This window comes from Larus michahellis, chromosome 1 (assembly GCF_964199755.1).
Source record: "Larus michahellis chromosome 1, bLarMic1.1, whole genome shotgun sequence".
Lineage (NCBI taxonomy): Eukaryota > Metazoa > Chordata > Aves > Charadriiformes > Laridae > Larus > Larus michahellis.
The window spans coordinates 164,952,750-164,977,057 of record NC_133896.1 but is presented as its reverse complement, the minus strand read 5'-3'; the positions used below and the strand labels follow the sequence as shown (position 1 = coordinate 164,977,057).

Sequence of the window (24,308 nt, the reverse complement as noted above, 5' to 3'; positions counted from 1 at the left end):
CAGGTAGCCACCTTAACTAAAACATTAATAGTGTTTGAGATTCCCATGTGAGTATCAACTCAACTACAATTTAATTTGAACTGGAAATGAATTGGATAAAGGCACTGAACTTGAAGTGCTCTGAATATTGTGAAGAGCAGCTTTGGTCCTGGATTTCTGATTAATTGCAAGAAAAGATGCTTTCAAGAAATAACCACGTAGATTGCCTCTGGGCTATATGTGCGCTTGCTGTGACAAGCAAGTTTTGGTAGGAGAATGTTTGTACTATTTGCCCTCTTAATATATTTTACAGTATAGAGGATAAGTCAGGACTGATCAACCTACTTTGTCTGATTAGATCTGGTTGCAGTTTCCCACATCACTATAATATCTTTGTAACTACTGTACAAAATCTTACTTGAAACATTTTATAAATGTGCAAATAATTGGAAGGCTTTTTTTCTTTTGAAAAAGCCACGAACCTTATAAGACCTATCTCGAAGTGCATAAATTCTTTCCTCAAGAATTGCTTTTCTTTTGACAGTTCCTTACCATGTTTTCAATTTAATTTTTAAATTTTAGAAGCTTGTTGTTTTTGTCAGAACAAAACAATGAATATTAAATGTTTGGGTTTTATACAATTTCCCCCAAAGTTATGAGTGGGGGGAAAAAAAAGAATCACCCAGCTCTATTTAGTTGCACTTGGCCATGATGCAGAATCCTGGACCTGTGTATTTTTTGAACTACATGACAGTAGTCCTCACTTGTATACTGCTATTTGTACGCTGTTTTTAAGAAGCTGTGTTTTCAGTCTGTGGATTACTTTCTACTGCTGAAAGGACTGGATGTTGTAAAGGGTTTTCTTAGTAGTAATCTTCCATCTCCATGTTCAAAATTTGCCCCTCTTCTCCTGTAACAATTCTGCTGAAACCAGTCAAATGACCTTTTTTTTTTTTTGTGGTTTAGTTGTTTGGCTTTTTTTAACTGTAGTAACTCAATTTCTTTTTGAAAATAATTAGGAGGGCTGAAGATGTTAACATTGAACTATTTCTTCTGGAGCATTTTATCAGATGCCCTTCATACCCACCCTCAAAAAAATAGAAATCTAACTAGCCTGAGTGCTTCTCAGTCTCCGATCAAATCCAGGCTCTCCATCTCACCGCCTTCTTTAAAGAAGGCATCTGCTCTGCTAGTCTCAGAAGCAGTTAGATTCTTGGTAGCAGACATGCAGGTTACACCCTACAATGCCTGGAAGAGAGAAACGTGAGTCACCTTCTGGGTTAACGCTGCGGTCCACAATCGAAATCCAAGCAGTAATTCGGAATGAATTCTCCCATTTTTTTCACCTGTTCGGGTGGGGTGTTAGATCTGGGGAGAGGAGTGGTAGTGGGGGTCAATGTAGTACCACTTAAATCTGTTTGATCTGCTTGGGTTCTGTAACAGATAACCTCCTCGGTATACAGTGGGGGTTTTGAGCTAGGAGAGGTTGGTTTCGTTTTTGTACCAAGTATGCAGGATGCTGTCCAAAGCAGAATGGATGCAGGGAATCCTGGCATGATCTTCTGAACACGCAATGCACTGGAGGAGAAGTGTTTGGTTTGTTTGTTGTTGTGTTTTAGGTTTTTTTCCCCAATGTCAGCCTTCTCTCTTCTTGCATTTCATTGAGAAATGGGTCTTGCAAAATATCTTAGTACTTCTTTTCTGTGTCAGTTCTTTAGGACTCTGCTTTGCTCTGAGGTGTGTAGTCCTGTTGCAGCAAACCATTTGGACTATCTCCTTATTTATGTAGAAACTCTCCTCTTGAGAGGCAGGCCATTTCACTGATCAAAAAACTTAAATTGTAAAAGAATGAGAGAAAAATGGAAGCCACTATGTCATCATGGAGCAACAACTGACCTTTTCTGAAATGTTGTGGTCACCTGGACTAGGAAAGTCTTCTGGTGACCATTCACTGAATGGGATATTGATTTTGCGTTTTTGCAGTGACTTAAACTAAAATGAATAAGCAGTTGTGAGAAATCCCTGTGTTTCAGTCCCTAGCATCTTTCTTCAGCTTGTACACCTGATCTTTTTCTGTTGTTCCCTCAGGATTTGTCAATTTGCCTTCATGTGTTTGTATTTGCCTTCGTAGTGGCACATCTTCAACAGGAAGACTGAAGAGTATTTTCTCAACCTGCCTTATAGCTTAGTGGTCAGAGCAGTCTTCTGGGAAAAGCAGATGTGAGACTCTTGTGACTAAAGGTGTATGGTGCAGGTCTTTCACCTCCTTGATCAGTACTGTAATCGCCGATACATTAAATGTGAGAAGCAGTGTTGCCACTACTTGCTTTTATTCCCATGGCTTTCTGTGGAAGTGATATCTGTTGTGGTTTCAGTTGAGTATCTTGCTGTTGGTGTTTTCCTAGATTCGCAGAGGAAAGTTTAGTGAATTAGGCCTCTCAAGGCACTTGGCTGCTTGCATGCCTCATCTATAAATCCCAAGAGAGTTTAGGTGTGTGACCCTGTTGGGGCTCCAGTATATGGCTCAGCTGGGCTTGCACAGCTGTAGGCCTTCAGGCAGCTAACCTGTTTTGACAAAAAAATTTAGATGTATGCGGCCTGTCAAGAAATTAATTGTGTAGGCAGAGACTTTATTGAGCAGTCTCTTGGTCATGGCTCCCTAAATTCTTCTGGAATCCTAGTGTAGTACAAGTCTTGTACGTCAGATGTCTGTCTTCTCTGAAAAAAAGTTCTATGCACAGGTTATATTATATTGCTGATTATGGCATTATATTTGGAGTAGAATCTGCTTAGGTGGCTATCCTCACACAAATAGTTGTCTGCGGGATGATGGACTCTTTACTAGGAAGAAACTGGAGAAGCAGATGATATGAAGATAGCCTGCCCAGAGTCCATGGAGTTTTAATGTTAAATATCAAATGTGAAGAAACTTGATTAATTAGTCTTCGTAGATATCTCTTCTGTGTTTCCCCTAGTTCAGGTGTCTGCAGCCTCACTTAACATTAGAAGCAGTGGATGCTTGGCAGGCTGTCTTCATATCATCTGCTTCTCCCGTAGTTGTTATATGTTGGCTATGTGAGAGAATCAATAGCCTTCTGCTCCTTGGTCCTTCACGATGTTCCGGAAAATTTAGGCACATTCTGGAATTTCACTCAGTCCCAATATTCCCAAATTTGATTCAGATTGCAGAGAAGCTAGGCTGCCTGTTGGCGTGGCGAATGAATGGCTGTGTTTTGATGGGATTAGTTTTGAACAATCCTCTGCTGCCTTTAAAGGTAACATTATGGATCGGATGGTAATTTTGCCTGGACTGTGTGAATGGTTATCTTCTAATGGTTTTGCCTCTAGTCTGACACTATATACATTACAGTTGTTTCATCTGGGATAGCGTAACCTCTCTTACTTGCCACAGTATCACTGTCTTATTATGTAGCTGCTGCAGATCTCTCAGTCTGTTTACCATCTAGCAGTTTTCAGTCAAACCTCTTGTAACCCTTTTATTTCTAGTGCTCTCTGTAACCAGATTTCATAGCAACCACAGTCAGATGCTTGCTACCCATCAGATGAGTCTGTCCGCAACTGTTGGCAAGGAATGCTTTTCATATTATCACTCGAGTACCAGTTTTTACTTAAAGGTCTGGTGGTGCTGTGGAAATAGCCCTGCTGCCATCAGGCCCCATGCCTCAGATTCTGCACTGAGCACGTAATTGGAGGATTGGTGGACTTGCTCCGCATCTGTGAGAGGGTGGTTTGCAGGAACCAGAGTGAGCAAACGCAGTCCTTGGACAGCCTTCTCGTGGAGCGGAGCTACTGTTCTTTCCGTCTTTTTTTGATTTACGCTGTCAGTTACGTTTGTAATTGCCCATAGTTCAGCTACTGGGCTACATAATGGTTTATAGACAGGACATACGATGCGAATGTCTTCACTGCAAGCAGAGCCCTTTGTCAAGGGAAGGAAGTGACTGGCACTTGCAGACAATATGAACCTTCAGTCATACTACTAAACTGTAGCAGATGTGTTCAAAATACCATTACCTGTCTAAAAAATTATATCACAAGAAGCTAATCATCATGGTAGTCTGATGTGATGATGGAAAGGTGGTTTCTCCTGACTGCTTGCTCTTACTACATTTTGTAAACCTGAGATTAAACAAATCCACGTAATTCAGTTTTTACCCACTGAAGTTGACAATGTAACTGTGTTCTGAAAAGGAAAATAAAATATATGGAAAGCTAGGCTCAGGATACTTGAACTCAAAAGGTCCAGATTGCTCTGGAACATAAGGAAGAGGAAAGGAGGGTGAGGGGCCTACCATGTATTGCAGGGTTTGCTGGTGTATCCCTTGGCCTGGAATGGACACACTGAGGAAAAAACCTGTGGTTACAAAGTTCTCGCCTCTGGGAAGAATTGCTACCTTGTATACTAGCAAAGAAAAGGAATAGGAAAGAAAATAGGATTTTTCTGGGGCGGGGGGGGAAGTTTACCCTGTATTCTTTCCATGGATTCTCAAGAACTTGGTCACTCAATATGATTTGCTGTTTATTGCAGGATACTGCTTTTTTCTTTATTTTCTTCTAACCCTTGTGAACTGTGTTTGGCTAAAATATACAAAAAAGCATCCTTTTTTAAAGAGATGAGCATATTCAAAAAAGAAAACAAATCACCTAAAGGTGTGAAATCATTGAACTTGGGTATGTTGAATTCTCCTCCAGATGGTTTTTATTCCGAAATAGAGACTGCCATCATGGTAGCTTCATCTGCCAGAGAGGGACAATGGAAAGCTCAATCTTGGATGAAAGCTGAGAAGGCACACCTTGAAAGTCCCTCATTACTCTAAAATTAAGCAATTGTATTGCCTTCCTAGCTGGGATAATTGGACTGGTAATTGAAGTCTACATTCTTCTCCCAGAGATGATCAAAACGCCTTCCTTTGAAAGACTTTCTGTCTGTCAGCAAGAAATGTGGTTAGATTAAAAGGACTGGGAACAGTCTGGGCTTCACACCCCTGTACACACCTTCATATTAATTGAAATGGCCTTTCTGCATAGGACAACTTAATGTGGAAAAAATAATTAGTGGACTATTTTCAGGAAATTCTAGTTACCAATTACTGATTCAATGAAGAAGATGTAATGGACACCAGGGTGTGTGGTACCTTTAAATGTAGGCTCTTCCTTAAAAGAAATCAAACTCTGTCAAATATTTTCTTACCATTGTTACTATTGCTTTTGAGGGTTAAGTATACAAATTATTGTCCTTTCTGTACCTAGAATGTGACAGACACTTAAATATTGGGGTAATGTTTTGTTTCTCAGAATAAAACAAAGTACATTATAGTTTAACACCTTTCATAAACTGTTACCTACCTTTAAAAATAAGTTCTCTCAGAGGGACAGCTAAAATGTACATACAAATATGTGTAGAGGGGTTTTTCAGTCTTCCAGCCTATGGGGTCAGGAGCCAGGACAAAAATAAAAATGTGGATTTCACCCAGTTCTGCAGTTATCTTCTAGTTAAAAATGTTTAAAATAGGCTTTGTCCACATATGAAAATTTTGTTGCTGAGTTACTTTCTGAATACGTTTGGTTAAATGAATGTAAAGCTGCATTGGTTTTCCTACCTAGTTTAAGCAATATTAAAATTGGGGTCCGTGTGGGAATTTGCAGTCTTTTAAAGAAACTATTTAGATTTGCCTGCCTACTTGTTTGTTTTTCTCCCTCTGAAAAAAAAAATATGTCAGTAAGGAACATAACCTCTTGTTGTAAAGGTTTTCATTCTTTTTCACTCTATCTCACGCATGCACACATTGCTTTTTCTATCAGCTAGCAAAGCCCATCCTTTCTGTCAGTTCAGCTGAGTAACCGTCTCTTTGGGTGGCACAGGCCATCAGCCAGCATACAACCACCGGCAAAATGCCGGTGCAGAGGCACTCCAGGGATGCTGCCAGCTGGGAGCCTTGGGCTCTGACCCTGGTGCACCTGCTCTGCTGCTGACACAGCTTTGGCACCAACCAAAGCAGCCAGGTGCCTAAAGCCCCAGAGGTGCAGCGGTGTGGGCAGCTGCATGGTGATGGAGTCCTGGAGGCTAACCTTGCTGATGCCTAATAGCTGATAGGGTTAACGTGTGCAAGATAAAGCATTCTTCAAGGTGATTAAGTGCCACAGTGTCTTCATGGACAATAAAATGGCTGTCAGACAGGCTAGTGAAACTCTTCTGGGAAAAGGGAGCTTTTTTTTAACCTAGAGCAGACCCAAAGAAATTAACATTTATACAGTAGTTAAAATACAAATAGCTCAACATCCGAGATGATGAGAATATCTGAGCTCTTCATTCTAGCTGGCTTCATTTTAATAGTTACTCAAATACTGGATTTGAGATATACATACACACACACATAAGGAAGAATGAAATGTTTAGAATTTACTGTTTAATGTACTAGATACCTTGTACCTGATGTCATTTTACAAACAAGTTCTTACTAGGAAAATTCTGGATACTGAATGGTTAAACTTTAGTTTCAACTCTTCCAGTATATTCAGGATGCTGATTGAGAATGAAGTAGTCTGTTGGCTGCTTTTTCTGTAATTGGTACCTGTCTTATTGTAGGAAGAAAGAAAAAATGTTCCTAAGAAAATTATTTCTGAAGTTTACGCTCAATATAGAAGAGAGGCTATCAGTAAACCATACTTTGTATTTGCTGCATAGAGGTAGTATGCTTGGAGGCAGTATCTTACACTTGAAGAGGAACCAAAACTTAGTTAAAAAATAAAAAATTAAAAAAAACAAACAAACAAACCACAAAAAAACCCACATGACTTTGGAAGCTCTTATTTTTGAATATTTATGTTTAGATACAGAAACAGTTTTGCTTAACTAGCTGCTGTGCTCTTTTTGAATCAAATTTCTGGAGTTACAGAGTTGAGTTGTTAAAGATGGAGGTCACTTCTGAAAATTGTGGAGAAGAAAACCTTTTTGGTGCTCTGTTCATTCAAGCATTCCAATTATTTAAACCAGGCTTATGGTAATAAGATAAATTAGATAAATCTGTAAAATAAGTGCCATCATCTTTCTGAGGTCATGGCAGAATGTTTTTCTTTCCCAAGTTAGAAGTCAAATGTTCTGGTAGAAACTCAGGAGTGAAGAGGCTTTCACAGCATCTGCTAATAAAACTAGTCAAGACTTTCAGATTCAAGTCTGTATTTTCTTTGTTGGTAAGAAATTTTATTTTGGTAAAGAGGGCTTGACTATAGCCAAAAGGATATGAAGTCATAATACTACTTCTGAAGTAAAAGAGAAAATGATAGAACTTGCACTATTTTCTCCTAAATTGGTTCACTGTACCAGCGTGGCCATTGGTTTAGGGCTTCTGTAACACAGTCTGTCTTCTGAAAAATACCCAGAGTTGTAACCTGATTGTACTGTTGTGAGGAAAATCTGTCTCAACGGAGCATTTTTTGCAAAGTTTTCTTGTAAGCATTGTAGGATATTTTTATTAGCTTGAAGGACATTAAGCTGTATTCTTCTTTGGTTACTAGGGCAACAAAGAAGTCTCTGCTTTGTGCTAGACACACAAATTCTCTTCAGGCTATGCGATATCATATAAACTCTGGTATCTATCTGCCTTAGCTTCTACACAGGGATTGATGAGAGAGCATAAATTTGTGACAGGTTGTTTGCCTCTTAATCCCATTGTTTTTATTTTACTTTTTCTTAAGTGTCCTGAAGCTAGGCTCATTGCAAAAGGTCAAATTCTTTAAAAAGTAAATAAATAACAGCCACTATGGAAATACAGTTCATATCCACACGTAAGGCTCAATTCTACGGACCAGGTAGTGGCAATCAAATTGTCAGAGGTGAATTTTGTGATCCAGGCTTGCATTTGTTTTCAGAGGCTATGTCTGTGCAGTTCTGAAAGTCAGGACCTCTGACTTCTTGCAGTCAGAAGGCTCTTACCTCGACATGGAGGAGAAGCTGTTGATTTTTGTGTGGTTCTGACTGGACGGCACGACACGATCATTCCTGAACTCTAATCCTTTGGAAGCAGGTGATGCTGCTAAGAAGGTTTTGAATTAATTGTTAGGCCTATTCTTGAAGACTGTAAAAGTGTAATTTTAATGAGCTAGAGAAAATCCTATTAGAATAGTTTAAATAAGTTTTGTAGTGGGATTTTTATCAGTGATTATAAGTTGGTTAAAGGAATATAAGGGTGTGTTCACTTTGAAGAGTGAAATAATACCTTACAGGACTATAGTTTTCCAGCCCTTTTAAAATCCATGTGCATTTGACTATTTTTGCTAGCCAAAGTTTTTACTTTATGAATCCACTAAAATGTTTCACTTTCTATAGTTTAAATAAACAAGGATAAAGAGATTGAAGTTGTCATTAACTTATGCTTTAGTTAATTCTGTAAAATCTGGTAATTCGCTGCACTTTCGTAATGCTAGGATATATGTCTATCTTGAGTCCTGTAAGTATGATTATCAGTTCCTTTACATAAACGAATAGCTATAAATAATTGTATAGCTTTGGTGTTTGTTTCTCAGCCCATTTTCTATGGAAACAAGCCTTATGCAACTCAGTTGTGTGCTTGTCTCATCTTCCCCCATTACCTGCCAGTGAGTTTTGAATTCTGTGGCAAAGTTAAACTAAATTAAATGCTGGGACAAGTTCCCAAAGAAGTTGCAGAAGGTCTGTCCTTGGAGGTTTTGAAGCCTAAACTGTACATAGCACTGAGCAAACTGGTTGAGATCTCCTGGCTGACCTTGCTCTGAGCAGGGGGTTGGGCTAGTGACCTCCTGAGGTGTCTTTCCGCCCCAGTGGTTCTGTGGTTTAAAGTCTGGAATGAATTAGAAATCTAAATAATGATTAAGTTCTATCTGAATTGTTGGTGGGAAAGAGACCCTGTTAGTGCTCTAGTTGTGGAAAGAACTGTGGCATGTGCTCAACCCTAATGATGGACTGGGGAATGGCAAGGAGAAGAGCTGTAGGCAGAAGGGAAGAATCGGAGCTTTATATATCAGCATTGACCAAGTCTGTAAGACGCTAGACCTAGTGTTGTCCTTATAAATTACTTGCCAGACTCTGCTTTGTAGAAGAGCTGGATGTTGCTTCAGCTTTTCCAAATGGAATAGTAACAATGTGTGTCTCAGATTTTTTTTCTTTAACCCAGCTACAGGCATAAACTTTGATACATCTGAATCGGTACAGATCTGTTTGGTCACTTTTCTTCTCCTCCCCACTTTTGTCAATGCTTCCTTGTGTAGTAGGCTTAGAGTATATTTTAAAATATTGCAGTAATTCATCTAAAGGTTTGCATGTCAAGAGATATGCTTCTGAGAGAAATTTATCGAGACAAAGCATGTATTGATAGATAAATGGTAATGCATGTTAGGGTCACTGTTCTTTGTACACAGCAATGTAATAAGTTAAAAATACCAAACAGCTAGAATCCGTAGATTTGCTGTATGACGTGCAAGAGGCTTATATTGCTTTCAATAGGTATCTGTATTTTTCATTACTTTTGCTAAGGGACCTATTCAATCCCACATCATCAGAATAGGCGGGGGTTTTGGCCTTGTAGAAGTTCGTTATGGAGAAGAAAGGAGGAGGAGAAATCCTTCAATGTCAACATATGATTTAAGATATTGTAAGCCCCTACAGTTTCTGCTCAAGCCGGTGGAGTTGAACTAAGGTAACAGCCTTGGCTTTGTCCCTCATGCTGGTGTTCTTGCTCCTGCTCTGGGGCACGCCTAATCCAATAGCTTTATTCTTTCTGCTGGCAAGCTTGATGTTGGCACAGAACCTGCCCTAACATAGCTGTTCTATATACTTGTAAAGAAGACCCAAAGATTTGTGGCGTTACGTGGCCTACTGATGAGAATAGCCTGAATGTGAGATATCTTTCTCTTCAAGAGTGAGCAAAACTGCTAATACATCCTTCAAGATGTTCAGGTTGCCTCCATCGCTAAGGATGGAAGACCTCAGGAGTGTTTACATGCCATGGGTGTTCAGAGGTTAAATCAGATGACGGTTGTTTTCTTCAGATGGAGAACAGAGATACAGAGTTCAAGGGACTTACTAGAAACTATGTCTGTAGCAGGGTATGGAACTGAACCCACATCCCTTCAGTCATGTGTCAGCACTCTTCTCGCTTGATGTTTAATGTGTTTTCTGCAAGGTATCAAAGGATAAAATGTAATTATAAGTGGTTATGTCTGAAAAAAAATGCTCATTTTGAAGAATTGCCTTTTTTTTTAAGATACAATTAAAAGATAGATGGTAGTCTCTTTAATTTTAGTATCTTCCATATGTTGTGCATTTGGTAAGCACTGAAAACCTTGGTGCATCTAGTCATACTCATTATACTGGAATAAATATTAATATATTAGCATGGCATATGGCTTAGAAAAATATTTAAGGTCAGAAAACTAATATGTTCATTAAGAATAATTTTTAATTATGGACCCAAAGTTTAAATAGTTAATATGAGGCCCAATTTTCAATATGTTGAGCCATTCCTACAGTTAGTAGCAGCAATTTTTGAAAAATTAGATGCTTGGCTTTAGCGTCTGGAAGTTTTGAGCAAGAATTTTGTACTTAAGCAACCATACTGTGCCTCATAATCTGTTCATAGTTTTCTGGACAACTAGACTTCTTTCAATGCAAGCTGAGTATAGAGAGAGCAACTAAAAGAAATCAATGCACCTGTGAGAATCTCAGGTTTGTAGGGCATTCTGATTTTCCTCTTGCTTTTAGAAACAAGAGAATTAGTCATGATGGAAAAAGTCAGGTAAAACACTTGCTTTGCCTTTTATTATGGTTATTGCTACTTAAGCTGTTCCAAGGAATAGAAAATTCTTATTTGAAGATTCCAGTGTTTCTAAGTTGCTGAATGTGACTAGAACTTCAGGATTTCACCAAGGTAATGTTGATGCTCGATTGGATAAGAAGGGAATTTTGATTGGCATGGAGAGGGAAATCAAGGATTAAAATCTTGTTTGGATACACTCACTGCAAACCTGCTGTGTTAAGTTAGATATGGCTTCATTGTGTTAGATAGGAGTTTTAATTATTGATACTAGGGAGAGGTGTCCTTTTTAAGGTGAACGCTAACCTCTTGTTTGCAAAGGTTTTTGAGCATCTGAAATGGCAGTGGATGAGAACTGCTGTTATTCCTCTCAAAGTGCTGTTTGCCTCTCGCTTCCTATGCCAGAGCCTTACTGCAAGCGGAAATGCTAACATCATTGGATGCAGCTTAAACGTTTATGGTGTTCTGTAAATGTGCTGAGGAAAGGTCTACCTAAGATCTTGATGATCAGGGATTTTTCTTCAGGACTTCCCTTTAGTGAATGGTAAATTCTTCTCCCATAGGGCATGTTGGCAGGCCATTGAATTTTCAGGTATTTAAATAAGCACTGGTTTACCATTTAAGCAGGTGACAGAGCTGAAGATAGGCTTTATCTGCAGTAACTTGCAGAACCAGGATGGAAGGTTGTCCCATGGAAGGAGTTTCTTGTTATTCTAGTTGCCCCATGAGATCTTAGATGCAGAAAATCCCCTATAGCTGAGAATTTCTCTCTGAAGTGATTGGAAATAACCTGGAAAGTTCTTTAGTGTCCTTCATGCAGCAATGATGTGCATCATCCTGTTGCCTCTGCAGCAAAGAAATGTAGATTTACTAGATATCCTTTGAATATGTGTATCAGACATTACCATCCGCCATTCTTGTCCCTTGGAAGTTCTCAGCTGTAAGCTGCCTAGAAATAATGTGTTCAAGTGTTTTGGTTGAAAAGTGCTTATAGTAACAGTTGGGAAGCAAAATATATATAGTGCTTCATTAGATTGGGTTGTGTTGTTGTTGTTTCTTGGGCTTTTGCTTGGGAGAGGACTATGTCCTCTAATTACTTACAAGCACAGTACCAAAGGTGAGCCTGCCAAACAATTTCAGCAGCACTGGCATCGGTTGACACTTTTTCTAGACCTTGTGAATCAAACTGGGAAGTGTAAGCGGACTACAACAACCACAGAACCGAATTGGCTTTAAAGTATTTTATTGAAGTTGAGGTGATTATTTCCAGAAAGTTTCACGTACAAGAACAAAGATAGTTTCCAAAGCCTCTTCAAAAGTGATATGGTATGGTGGTTATTTATTATTCTAATATTATTCTTTGAGTTGTTTTACAGTTATTATTTAATTTGCTGTCTGATGAGTAAGTACAATTATCCTGCCTTTGTATACCTCATTCTATCCATCTGAAGAGTTTGTTTCCCAAAGGCTATATAAGGAGTTCATGTCAAAGTGTAGAATAAAATGTTAGATCCCTAGTCCTGCAATTAGGCCATACACTGTTCTTTATAGCAAAATAATTCATGACTCAGCCACCTAATTGCAGTGGGACTTCCAGTAAGCTCTTTAACATCTACTCATTTATAAAATTATTTTAAGACTCTTTTTTTTTTTTTTTTTTTTATCTGGGAGTTGTTGCTTAAGTAATTAAATCCTTACACAATATAACTTACAAAACTGAATACAATAAATTGGTAAACTGGAATGACTTGTTTGCATCAGAATGGTGGGGGTTTTACAGCTGTTCTGTATGGATTTACCTGAGAAGCTGTAATAACTTTCATTGGAAAGCAAAGTACTCAAACTTTGCAGAAACCTACTTATTTTTAGATTTACATATCTATCTTCTGACACATTCTATACATGTATACAGGTGTAGGCACATCTTCATTGATGTATATTTGCAGGACTCCATGGAAAAAGATGTAGCTCTGCAGACTGAGCCCCTGTTGTTGATTTATCTCATAATGCTAAAATTCTTAAAGCTAACAAAATACAAGGAATCAAGGTTCGGAAAAAGTGAAATGTTCTCTTTGCTTAAATTCCTTAAGACGAGATAGCAATTGATTTAGAAGTACGTATGTATTTTTCCTGCTGCTTTGGTTCAAGAATTGGAAGTTTTCAACAAAGAGTTAAGATTGTTTGTTTTCCCCTTGACAATTCTGTGGTCTTGCTTCCTCTTGTCCTGGTGTTTGAGAGGCTCAGAATCAGACTAGGGAACACTGTGTATCTTTTCTTACCCTCCGAAGCTTGTGTGAGTTTTAACTATTGAGGATTCTGCATTAAACATCCAAGGAGTTGTGTGAAAAGGTCTTAATAGTTACATTTGGAATACGCTCTTTCTCTAGATGAGGAAACGTCAAGTTATGACAGATTTTACTACAGACAATCAAAGTTTGTAAATTACGTTACAAAATAATGCTTAGTAATATTTATGCACGAATTGGTAAACAATCTGATAGATTTAACTGTTGGCTTTGATATTTTATTTCATATTACCCAGAATTATTCTACTGTGCATTTTGGGAGGAATCTTACCACAAATTTTTTGTAAGTCTAAAATGAAGAAAAATTGTTCCTTTTTGAAATACTTTCAAAAGTGCCAGAAATACATTTAAAAAGAAAAAGGGGGGGGGGGACGGGCAGGGGGAGAAACGCTGCACGTAGAAGGAGATGATAAAGGTGGAGATATACCTTACATTTCAGTGGTCAGTATTTAACATGTAAAGCTATAAATCATACATCTTTCCCTAACCTTCAACAGGACTTAAGCTAGTTATAAGAAAGTCTTTAAGAATACACCTTTTTTCTCTCTTAATTTGTTTTTATTATACATAAAGTTTCTGCGTTTTGGTTGAACATGTTTGGCTCTGATATGAAGCTCGGACAAAAATCTTTGAAAAGATGCAACATTTCCAGAATGTGGTAGAAGAAAGCAGGAGCCCATTTGAACTTCTTAGTGTCTTCTCCTGTACTGGTCCAGCTCTCTTCTCCTCATCCCTCCTTAGTTTAGGGGTACTAGGCAATCTCTAGCACTGTCTAAGGGTGTCAGATCAGTTTATTAGCCTTGGTGTACATAAATTTTTTTCAGTTTTTTTTATTCTTCATTTTTATTATTTTCACTGAATGTCATCTTTGTTTTTATCTTTATCCAATGAGAGCTTTAAGGAGAAATTTGAAAAATACCTTGTAAAAGAGATTCAGATGTGATGTCAGGTACTGCCCATGTTTTTCTCTTTCTGAATAAGATGGGAGATAGAAAAAAATGGGAGGTAGAAATCCCTGAAGATCATTTACGTACCACCTTGAGGCCTTCTAAATGTTTTAAACTGTTATTCAAAGCATACATATTAATCTAAACGGAAATGTGGATGATACGTGTGCTGTGTGAAGTAAGATAAAAATATAGAAACTATTTATCGCTGTGGTGTGTAAGGCCGTGTTGTTGGTGCATTGCTAGGCCACATAAAACATTTGAAGTCCATGTATTTATTGATTCCACATGGCAATGTTGTCCATCCTCAGGAAAACTGAGTCATTTACTGTGGCCTGTTGGTCCCAGAAGCTTGTTAAAAGTGGATAACAGGGTGTTTTTAAGCACTGAATGAAGCTATCTGAGACGGTGAAGTACATGCTGCTTGTCTTTTATGGAGCAATGACTGTATCTTGCCAGTAGTGATATCCTGGATATGACGGTATTTGACTATGCACCAGTGTCTTTCATGGGGCTATAAATGACTGCAGTCGTATTATCTCTTCAGGAGTTGCTGCTGCTCGGTATCTGTCATATTCTAAGATGGTGAGATCATTGAAGTACCTTGTTCTTTAAACGTGTTCTGCAAACATGTGTAATTGGTCTTGCAAAAATTTGTTCCTGAAGAGGTCTTGAAAAGTCAAGCTTTCCCGTGCTGCATTTGAGTATATTTCTTACAGGCTCTGCTGTGATGTTTGCCCTAGAATACATACTGCGCTGCTCTGATACTGAGGAAACTGGCAGCAGTTCTCATTTTCAGGTGGCCCTCATGCTTTTCATTAGGAATGATCAGTGCTGCTCAAAGCTTTTCAGCAGCCCCGAGAAAATTGGATTTTCCTGCTTCAGGAACGAGGAGCTGAACTGCGCCGCTTCCAGCGCTAAGGGGACAGGCAGGGGGAGATGGGCTGCACTGAAAGGCAAGACCTCTGCCCACCTCCCATGGTGGGCTTAGCTGCCCTCACGCATCCTGCAATGGCAGTAGCAGTCTGGCTTTTCAGGGCTCTGGCATAGGTGGTGGGGTTTTAGCTCCTTTTGCCCTGCTGAAAGTATTTGTGAGTAGGTTAGATCCTGCTTGAAGCTTTTGGAAGGATTTGTGAATTCCTGGGTTTGATTTCTGTGTGTTCTGCATTGCTGCTTGGGCATTGTGAGGCAGCTCTTTTTTTTTTCTTTTTTTTTTTCCTTTGTAAAGAAGCTCTTTTCCTCTTGGGTCACTGAAATTCAGCAGGGTGAAAAGCCTGTGAGGAAGAGATGTTCTTCTTCCCTTCAAATTTCATTAGAATCATGTAATTCCACTACATCTGAGAAATCACCTCAGCAGTGGGTGTGCCAACATCTGGCCAGTCCAAAGCCCTGTGAATAGCGAGCGGAGCCTCCAGGGGTAGGCAGAAGTCACCTCCAGCAAGATCAGCAGCCGTGGTAAGGAGAGACAGGGATTTCCCCCGTAATCATCAGAAGTAAATTTGCCCTGGATACTAAGTGAGGCAGGAAATTCTGGCAATGTTGGGAGGTAAAGGGTGGAGAGCCAGCTTGAACTTTAGAGCTCGTAAAGTTTGATTTAGTCGAGAGCTAGGGTTTCCACGGTGTGTTAGCAGAACTCGAAAGCTGGGAAGTACAGTGTGGAGAGCCTTAGGGACTCTGATTGAAGACAAGCAGGGGCTGGAACCGCTACATGGAACCACATAGTTTCTGTAAAGACCTTTTTGTTCATGTATGGCACTGTCCACGCAGTCGATCCATCATCATCTTGGTATCTGGAGAATACAATACACAAATGTCTGGTCTGGCTCTCCCATACTCAGCTTTGGTCTGGCAGGACCGATACTGAACTGGAGCTCATAAGCCCATACTGGAGCCAGTCTTCCACTCGGTATTCATGGACTGTTTTCCCATTATTTGCCACATTCCAACCTCCGTTATTCTAGATAATAGATACTGACTTTTCTGTGTAGAAAGACAAATTGCATGACTCTCTTTTTATATGTGAGTGTATATATATATATATTATCGGCAGGCATAAGTATATATATTTTATATAAAATGTATATAAATATAAAATATGTCACACAGAATATAAAAAGTATTTTCTCTGTAAAGTTGACTATTCAAAATTAAAGGTAATACAAGGATGTATTTTGCAAGAGCAACTTTATTTTTGCCCTGTGAGGAGGTATTTGATAGGATGACATAATGAGAGAGTTTTGCAGAAACACTTTCGTACACAATTTAATGTTGTAAAGTGGTTATTGAATGAAAATGGATTATAAGCTGAACAGGGTAAATGCAAGAGGCAAAAGCAGTACAGATAGAAAAGTGCTTCTATCTGTTCCAGCTAATAGTTCCTAGATCGTCCTGTGCAAATAAATTAAACTAGACCGTTCACATCTATCCTGTCATCTCATCAGTTCTTCTTTTTGTTCTGCAGTACGAAAGTTCACTGTTTCCACTGCTCCATTTCCCAGGTGCTGAGTACTCATAGTAAACAGATCATCAGATATTTCATTGCCCAGCTTTTCTAGAGTTCCTAAACCTTTTTGAGCACTTGAATGTTTCAGTGGAACTGGCTATAAATCCGGAACAAGTGTGGGAGTTTTTTTCCTCATATGTTTCTCAATAAATCCGAGTGATCTTGCAGAATGAGAAGAGAAGGGATCTCGTGTTTTAATTCTGGCTCATCTGCTTCTTCACCGAATGTTTCTCAAGTGGCTGCTTTGAATTTCTCAATTTTTCCCACTGGTAAAATTGAGAAGAGGCAGAATACCGGGAGGAGCTGGTGAGGGGAAGTTTGGGGCCCTCAGATATCAAGAAATGCAGTGAAGGTGTACCTGATTCCACTTTCATTGAAGGGGTTTTAATGCTGTACAGCAAATACAATAGGACACATGCATCTGAACAATAAAGATAAAGAGAAATATTGGATTGCTGTCTTATCTGTTGAATGCCATCCATCTTATGTAATTAAAGACTATGCTGTCATGCGTTTAAATGCGGGAGGACAGATTTCAAGATGCTTGTGTGTATTTTGGTACTTAATTAATGGCAGCTTAGCTCTTGCAAGAGTTCCAAAGGTATCATTGTGCTAAATACTGTATATCCACAGAGTGAGAAATGGATTGTGTCTCTTCAGATGGTAAATGAGGATAGGATAAATGGTGAAAGTGAGGGGAATTCTCTACTCTTATTGACCACAGCCCCAGACTGTGGATTAAGTGACATTCCCACGCTTAGCAAAGAGACATAACAAAAAGGCTAGTATTTCAGCTGTATCTTGGGACATAGTTGGACCAATTTTTGATACTGCTGTGGTGGCGTAAGAGTTGCTGAGGTGGTTTGGGAATTTACTGCCCTTTTATTCTCTCTGTGGGAGCTCACTGTCCCTGCAGTAGAGCCAACTGTTCCAGTGCGGAGTCTTGACAGCTGCGTTGCAGCATGGCTGGTGGATGTTTCCCTCAACCAGCTGAGGCACATGCACCGGCTCTGCTCTCCTGCCCTGCCCGGGAGGCAGGGAGGTGGGTGGGAGGGATGAAGAAGGAGTAATAGGTGGCTTAAGGACAGTGGTAGCTTCAACTGCTGCAGGTGTCAGCTATGACAGTTGTCAGTCCACAGCTCGGTCTTACTGGAGTGATTTGACTCAAGGCAGTACTACTAAGCTAATGCGAAGTAGAAAATCAGGTTTAAATTAAGAAGGAACCATCTTGTTTCTCCTAGATCTTCGTTTAGTTTAAGTGCTAAAAGCCGTAATCTGTTTCTCTCTCAGTCCTTGTTGCTTTCGTGAGAAAGCCTGTGTAAGAGTATTTTGGAAATAGGCCCAGTGTTTTCTCCTCTGCTATGGCAAATATGTAAATTTAAAACCTGACTGAACACTTATTTAGTTCCATGTCTGAAGAAGGGTTTATGCATGTGAGGATGGAAAAAATAAAAGGCAGGCATTTTAATTTCTAAAAAATTTGGCAATCATCCCGTCACAAGGAGGTGCAAAGTAATAAATTCCTTCATAGCTTATATGATCTATTGTGCTGTCCAAGTTGATTATGAAGCAGTACTGTGTTAGTATTGCCTGGAACTTAATTTTTTTTTTTTTCTTTTCAGCTTGTTTAACTGGCATAATGATGTGAATGCTGCAAGGGAGAGTTATATATTCTGTATTAGCTAATACATGTTTTTATATAACAGTACTTTTGTGTGTATACAGTACTTGAAGTGGGCTACGTTTCCTGAAATTTCAAATGAATTTACTGGCTCTTCGGTTTTCTCCCTTTTATTGCTAATCTGAGAGTTCCATATATGTTAACAAAAGATAAATTTACCCTTGAAAGGGAGAGTGATGCATCCTTATCACAAGCAGGAAATTCAACGTGATACCTGTTCAGGGGGAAGGAGGACGTAATGTTGAAGGGAGGGCTGGACATCCATCCTGTTCTTACACCCTAACTGAGATTGCCAATGTAGAAAATATTACTACATTCCTAGGTTTTTGTAGTGTGGAAGTGTTCCTGGCAGATTTGCTGGTGGGAAAGGAAGTTCAGAGGAGGAAGCATTCCCTAGAACTCTAAGAAAGCTCGGCGGGGAAAGAGATGTGCAACAAATTGCTAGAACGTGAGATATGCCAAGCATTTTTTCAATATAAAATTTTAAGATCATCCAAATATCTCTTTCCTGTGGGTCTGTACTGTTTGCAAATAGATGTTTACATTTAGAATTTTTAAATATATGCCATTTTAAAAATGTAATTATTGCTGCTGTTTTTGTTTTGTTTTTTTTTTGTTTGTTTTTTTTTAAACTGTAGGTATGAGAAGGTGCCAGTAATTCTGGTTGGTAATAAAGTGGACCTGGAAAGTGAGAGAGAAGTATCATCGAGTGAAGGCAGAGCCTTAGCTGAAGAATGGGGCTGCCCCTTTATGGAGACCTCTGCTAAAAGTAAAACAATGGTGGATGAGCTCTTTGCGGAAATTGTTAGACAAATGAACTATGCAGCACAGCCAGACAAAGATGATCCATGCTGTTCTGCATGTAATATACAATAGCATTAAAAATGACCTAACCTGGACTTAATTTGCAGAAATTTTGTAAGGTGGTAAAACTGTCTACTTCACTTCCTGGTTTGTGGGTCACTTGAAATACATCTGTAGTGAAGTAGCAACATTAACTCAGAGCTGAGCATTGAAAGTCAATCACTGACTCTGAATATAATTGGGTTAAATGACCACATCTCACCCGTTTTTCCCTTTGAGCACCTGCAATTTTATGGCATAGCCAGTTGATCTACAGGGTCGTTCCAGTCAAGCGTACATGTGTTGTCATGTCAGACAGCAACAACAGCAACTATTTCCGAAGAAGCTGGAAAACTTTTGGAAATGGGAAACAAAAGCGGTGGAGAGAGTGTCTCTGAAGAGCATTCACAACTAGCATAAGTGCGAAAGGAGAGCCAAGTCTTTCAGTGTCTAATTGCCGCGCTTCAGGACGTGCGCTATCACTTGTGGCCAAGGTCATTCAGTCAAATATGTTGATTTCACCAGAACTTCTGACAGTGTTAGAGGAAGAGGCTACCAGAGACCTATATAGTTTGGATTTTTTTCAAAATTGATGCTATTATTTCTACACTTTATCCCACATCTTGAAATGGAAAACATTGAATCAGTGTATGAAATGAGAGGCAAGATCTGAAAACAAATGACGGGTGAAGAAACAGTCTGGCATTGGAATGTTTTAAATCTTTAATTTTGCTGCTCAAAAATGGAGGATCGCTTCAGGTTTTGGTCTGCAAAAAGCCAAACAAACCCTCTGTTTACAAAGCAGGAAGCATCTTTATTTATCACTTTACTGATCCAGGAGGAAGCAACTGTGATGAAAAAAAATTGCTGAGCCTTACTAACAAGGAACACTTTAATAGATTAACTAGTACCATCTTGTAAGGAAAATTAAGCCATGTTGCATCCATATGTTCCCTTCTGCAGAAACCTCGTGGGACAGTATGAACATCCTGCATTTTTAAGTTTGTTAAAGACAACGGTTTTTCTTGCCTTTAAGGGCTACGTTCTCTGGTGTGATCCCTAACTAACCTTCGAAAATCAAGTTTGCTATTTGACAGCTTTAATGTTGAAAACTTAAATTGAATAATCATGTGAAATCATTTGGTTCAGAGGTGAAATAGTTACGGTTGTAATTCCTTAGGTGAGTGTGGAAATGGCTCTTTCATGGCCTGACACACTGTTCAAAGGTTGCCCCAATTATTGGAGTGTTAAATGGTGGGAGCAAATATTTTATTTTGAAAGGATGCTCGAGCTCTGACTTGCTAGTTTCATAGCAGTGAAGTATTTATCATTTGCATGACTAATGGCACAGAAATACTATTCCGAAGTCTTACAATCAAAGTATAGAAAAGTTTTCAATCACAATGTTTAGATTTTAAATGCTGGAGAGATTGTCTTGAGCTGGATCTTTTATAGGTAAAATTGGCCATAAAAATACAGAGTCACTGAGCCTGTGGTCTAAATAACACCATGCGTTTATTAGTTTTTCAATCTTGTGCAGTAACAGTGTAGTTCCTTGTGTTTAAATGAGTGAAAACAGGGGTGCTGGGGTGTGTGTGTGTGTGGTGAGCGTGTATGTGTGTGTGTATATGGCCCTTAGAAATGCTGTAATCGGAGTTAGGTTCGAGAGTTTTGCCTCCATCTGCAGAACTTCCTAAAAACGCTCTCATCTGCTACAAAGGAAACTTGAGTACAAAACGCTTTGCAGATTTTCATATGTAAAGATCCTTAACATCGTGAATTACAGTTCCATGGATGATAACTAAAGGAAATCATATTAGTAGAAGAGAACTGTCCATCTCTGCCCTTAACCTTTCGAGACCTTTCCACAACCAATGTATCAAAGGGCATTAGATGTCGCAAAACATTAAGCCTTACTAGAACGTAAATGTAGCCCATTTCCCATCTACCTTGCAGAGCTTTCGTTACTGTACTTTGTTCTCTTGGGGAGATAGGCACACCGTTTATTTCTGGCATCTGAATGCCCATTTTGGGTGCTCTGAATCGCCCGCCTAGAGGCACCTACCTCTTTCCATTGACTATATAGTAAACTTAGGCTTTTAACTTTGGTCCTCCGAGTCACACAACTTATATGCCTAAACTAGATGGTATGAATGTTCTCTTACCCTCCGCCCGCCCACTGTGTCAGCCGCCATGCTTAAGCAAGACATAAGACGTTGGATTACTGATATTTCAGTGTCTAAAATATCTAGATTGGGAAATGGTTTATTGAGCAGTACACCCCATTTGTAAAACAGCTTGTCAGTGTGAGATCCACTGCATAAATGCTCAAAAAAAAATAAAAAAAATCCCAAACCCAAATTTGAAACTGAGTTGGAAGTGTGTGTTATGCAATGTTATTTACAGAGATGTTAAAATCTTACCTCACAGATTGTTCATCAACCAGGAAAACGGCATGAAGTACAATATGAACAGCCTAACATGAAGTTCATAATATAAAACAGATGGGCTTTTAATATGGGAAAAATTGCACAGTAAATTTTTAACAGAAAATACTAATGAAAATATCTCCCAGTCTTGTTTCTTTGTTACGCTCTTATATTTTCAAAAGCATAGGACGTATGTAAGCTACCACACAACGCAGTGCGGGGGGGGGAAGCGTAAGTGTTGTTTTCATTGTATAGTTCTGAGGAAGTAGTTATGCACTATTTGTATTTCCACTAATGTGAAGATAGTGGAGCTTGAATCAATGACAGTTGCACTCGACAGATTTTTTTTTTTTCAAATTATAGGGGTAGCAGAAAGGAAGGTATGTGAGCCACACGGCAGCTGCGTGGCCACCCTGCGGGAGTCATTGGTCTTGGGTCACTGTTTCATTTGTACCCTGGTAGGATTACCAATTATAGTATTTGAAAGTTTCTTATAACATGCCTTAAAATATTATGATTTGTTCCAAAGACCCGCTTTTCCTTTGGCTGTTCTTGTAGAGCTTTGTACTTTTCTACAAAGACAGCATTTCTCCAGTTTTGTTGTTTTGGTTTTTTTTTTTAAATGTTGCAACTTTTATTCTTTTGAGCTATGATAGTGAGAGCAACTGTTTCCTCTTTCCCTTAAAAATACACACAAAAACTAGTCAAAGCAAACAAACCAGAATCAGATCAAGAGTATTAAACATAACTGCATTGGGTTTTGGTTTGGTTTGGTTTTTCCTGTTGTGTCCGTCCCTCCGCCAGCCCCTTCGGAGCATCAAAAAAATTTTCTGTTCTGGTTCTAGCCTCTCCCTAACCCCAGTGCTACAGTTGCCATTACTTTTCTGTGGGAAAACTACTGGTATTTGCTTTCCTGTATAGAATGTTGCCTAAAGATGTCAGCCATTTGGTTGGGGGGTTTTGTGCATGTTTGTTTTTTATTTTTATTTTTTTTACCAGTGTGCTGTCAAAGCACTGGTTAGGCTTTAATTGTGAAACTCCGCAACAAAAGCAAATGTTTGACAACTGCAGGAGGCTTTTATCTGCATTGTTGTGCATCTGTTAATTCTTGATCAGGGTTTGAAGAAAGACTGAAGTGGGTTCTGGAATCAGGCTTAACACTGTTGATTTGGAGTTTCCTAGGGGTGAATTAATGTATTTCACAGTTAATTGTTGAGCTCTAATACAACTGGCAACTTAAAATGGGGCAACAGTTTGTTTTGTAACAATGTCAGTTGTTTAAACCTTGATGTTTCGAATAAAACAAGAATTGTACATAGAACTCAATGCAAACTCAGCAGTTGTATTTGGAGTTAAATTATTTTAACAAATAAATTTATTTAATGAAACCTCCCTTGCATTTCCTTTATTGTCTGTTTTGGTTTGATCAGCAAGTTCATCCAAAGCTGACGAGGGCTACCCAGTAATTTCAAACAACACTGTCAACGGTTCAGCTAAGTATTTCTTGCCAAAATGCTATTCTGGTACAAATTACATAACAATAAGTAAAAAGCAAATGTACTTTCATTTTTATGGATGGATGCATGTTGTGGTTTAAGGTATAAGCTTGATAAAGAACCATAGCAAAGGGGGTTTTTGTTTACTTCTTTTCTTAGAGGGATATACATTGACAACAATCAGTAAGAGTCAGTATTTGATAAGATAAGGCTACTGTTATGGAAAAGAGAATAATGTTTACTGTAAAATACACTAAAATTATGTACAACTTGGTCAATATGTGATATAGTTAATACACAGAATGACTTTTATAACATTGAGGTTGCAAAGGGTTAAAAAGGGATTGTTTGTTATATCAGCTGTTCAATTGATGAATGTTTTGGAGGCTTTCAGCACTATACAAAAGGAGTTAGTGTTAGAAAGAACTTCAAATACAATTAGTGTTGCAGAGATTTATAAATGAACAGTTGAGCTAATGCTAACAGGATTATTCCAGCTAATTGACACTGATCAGCAGTTACATTTTAGTCATGCCACTACCACTAAAATACCCTGTTTTCAGTAATGATGGGTGCTTGGTGATCTCTTGTTTTCATGTCATGTGTGCCAGGAGGAACAAGAAGCCTGAGGCTGGCACATCTTAAAAGTTCTTGATTCTATGGATAGTATAGAAGGCTGACACATACTGCTAATTTTATGTTTTTGATTTGCCCATTCATTCTGTAAACCAGTTCCAGGGGAACTTTTGCTGATGGGTTCTTGCAGTCCCATTTGCTTAGTAATATCCTTCTGTTTCGCCCGAAACAGAAGGTTTCTATGCAGGGTACCTATGCAGGGACAATGGGAATTCATTGGGCTATTCTGAACAGTTAAAAAAAAAAAAAGCCAATGTGTGACGTGCTCTTTTCAAATAACTGAATGACTAGAAAACTTTGAATATTGTACTCTTAACAAATGCTTTCTCTGGGCCTTTTCTTTTTTTCTTTTTTTTTTTTTTTTGGGTAGCTACTGCAGGAAACTTGTTAACTCTCTGAGAAAGCCTTGTGAAATATTTTGATTGGAAATAAGTCTTGTTATCCATCCTCTACGGGGGTTACCAATCTTTGGTCACTTCTTTTATTGCTTTACCAGGGAGTCACTGGACTACATCTTCTGTCCTAAGCTACCTTCAGTAGCGTTCACTCCCTTGCTGTTTACCTGCTGCTTTGTGCGTTCTTCTCCTTCAAAACAGCATCTTTTTTTTCTGAGAGAAGGAAGAATTGTTCTGAAACTGCTGACAACTGTTTTCATTGCTCTGTCTGGCTTACACAAATGT

The 24,308-nt window shown here is 38.8% G+C and overlaps 1 protein-coding gene across 1 annotated transcript in view; it reads left to right on the top strand.

Moving 5' to 3' along the window:
* The window catches only part of RAP2A (RAP2A, member of RAS oncogene family), a 30,281-nt gene extending 8,842 nt beyond the window's left edge, over positions 1-21,439 (top strand). Inside the window, exon 2 of the mRNA XM_074562666.1 lies at positions 18,863-21,439. Within this exon, the coding sequence (XP_074418767.1) occupies positions 18,863-19,100 (238 nt within the window). The 3' untranslated portion in view covers positions 19,101-21,439. The remainder of the gene's footprint in view (positions 1-18,862) is intronic.
* Positions 21,440-24,308: the final 2,869 nt, after the last annotated feature.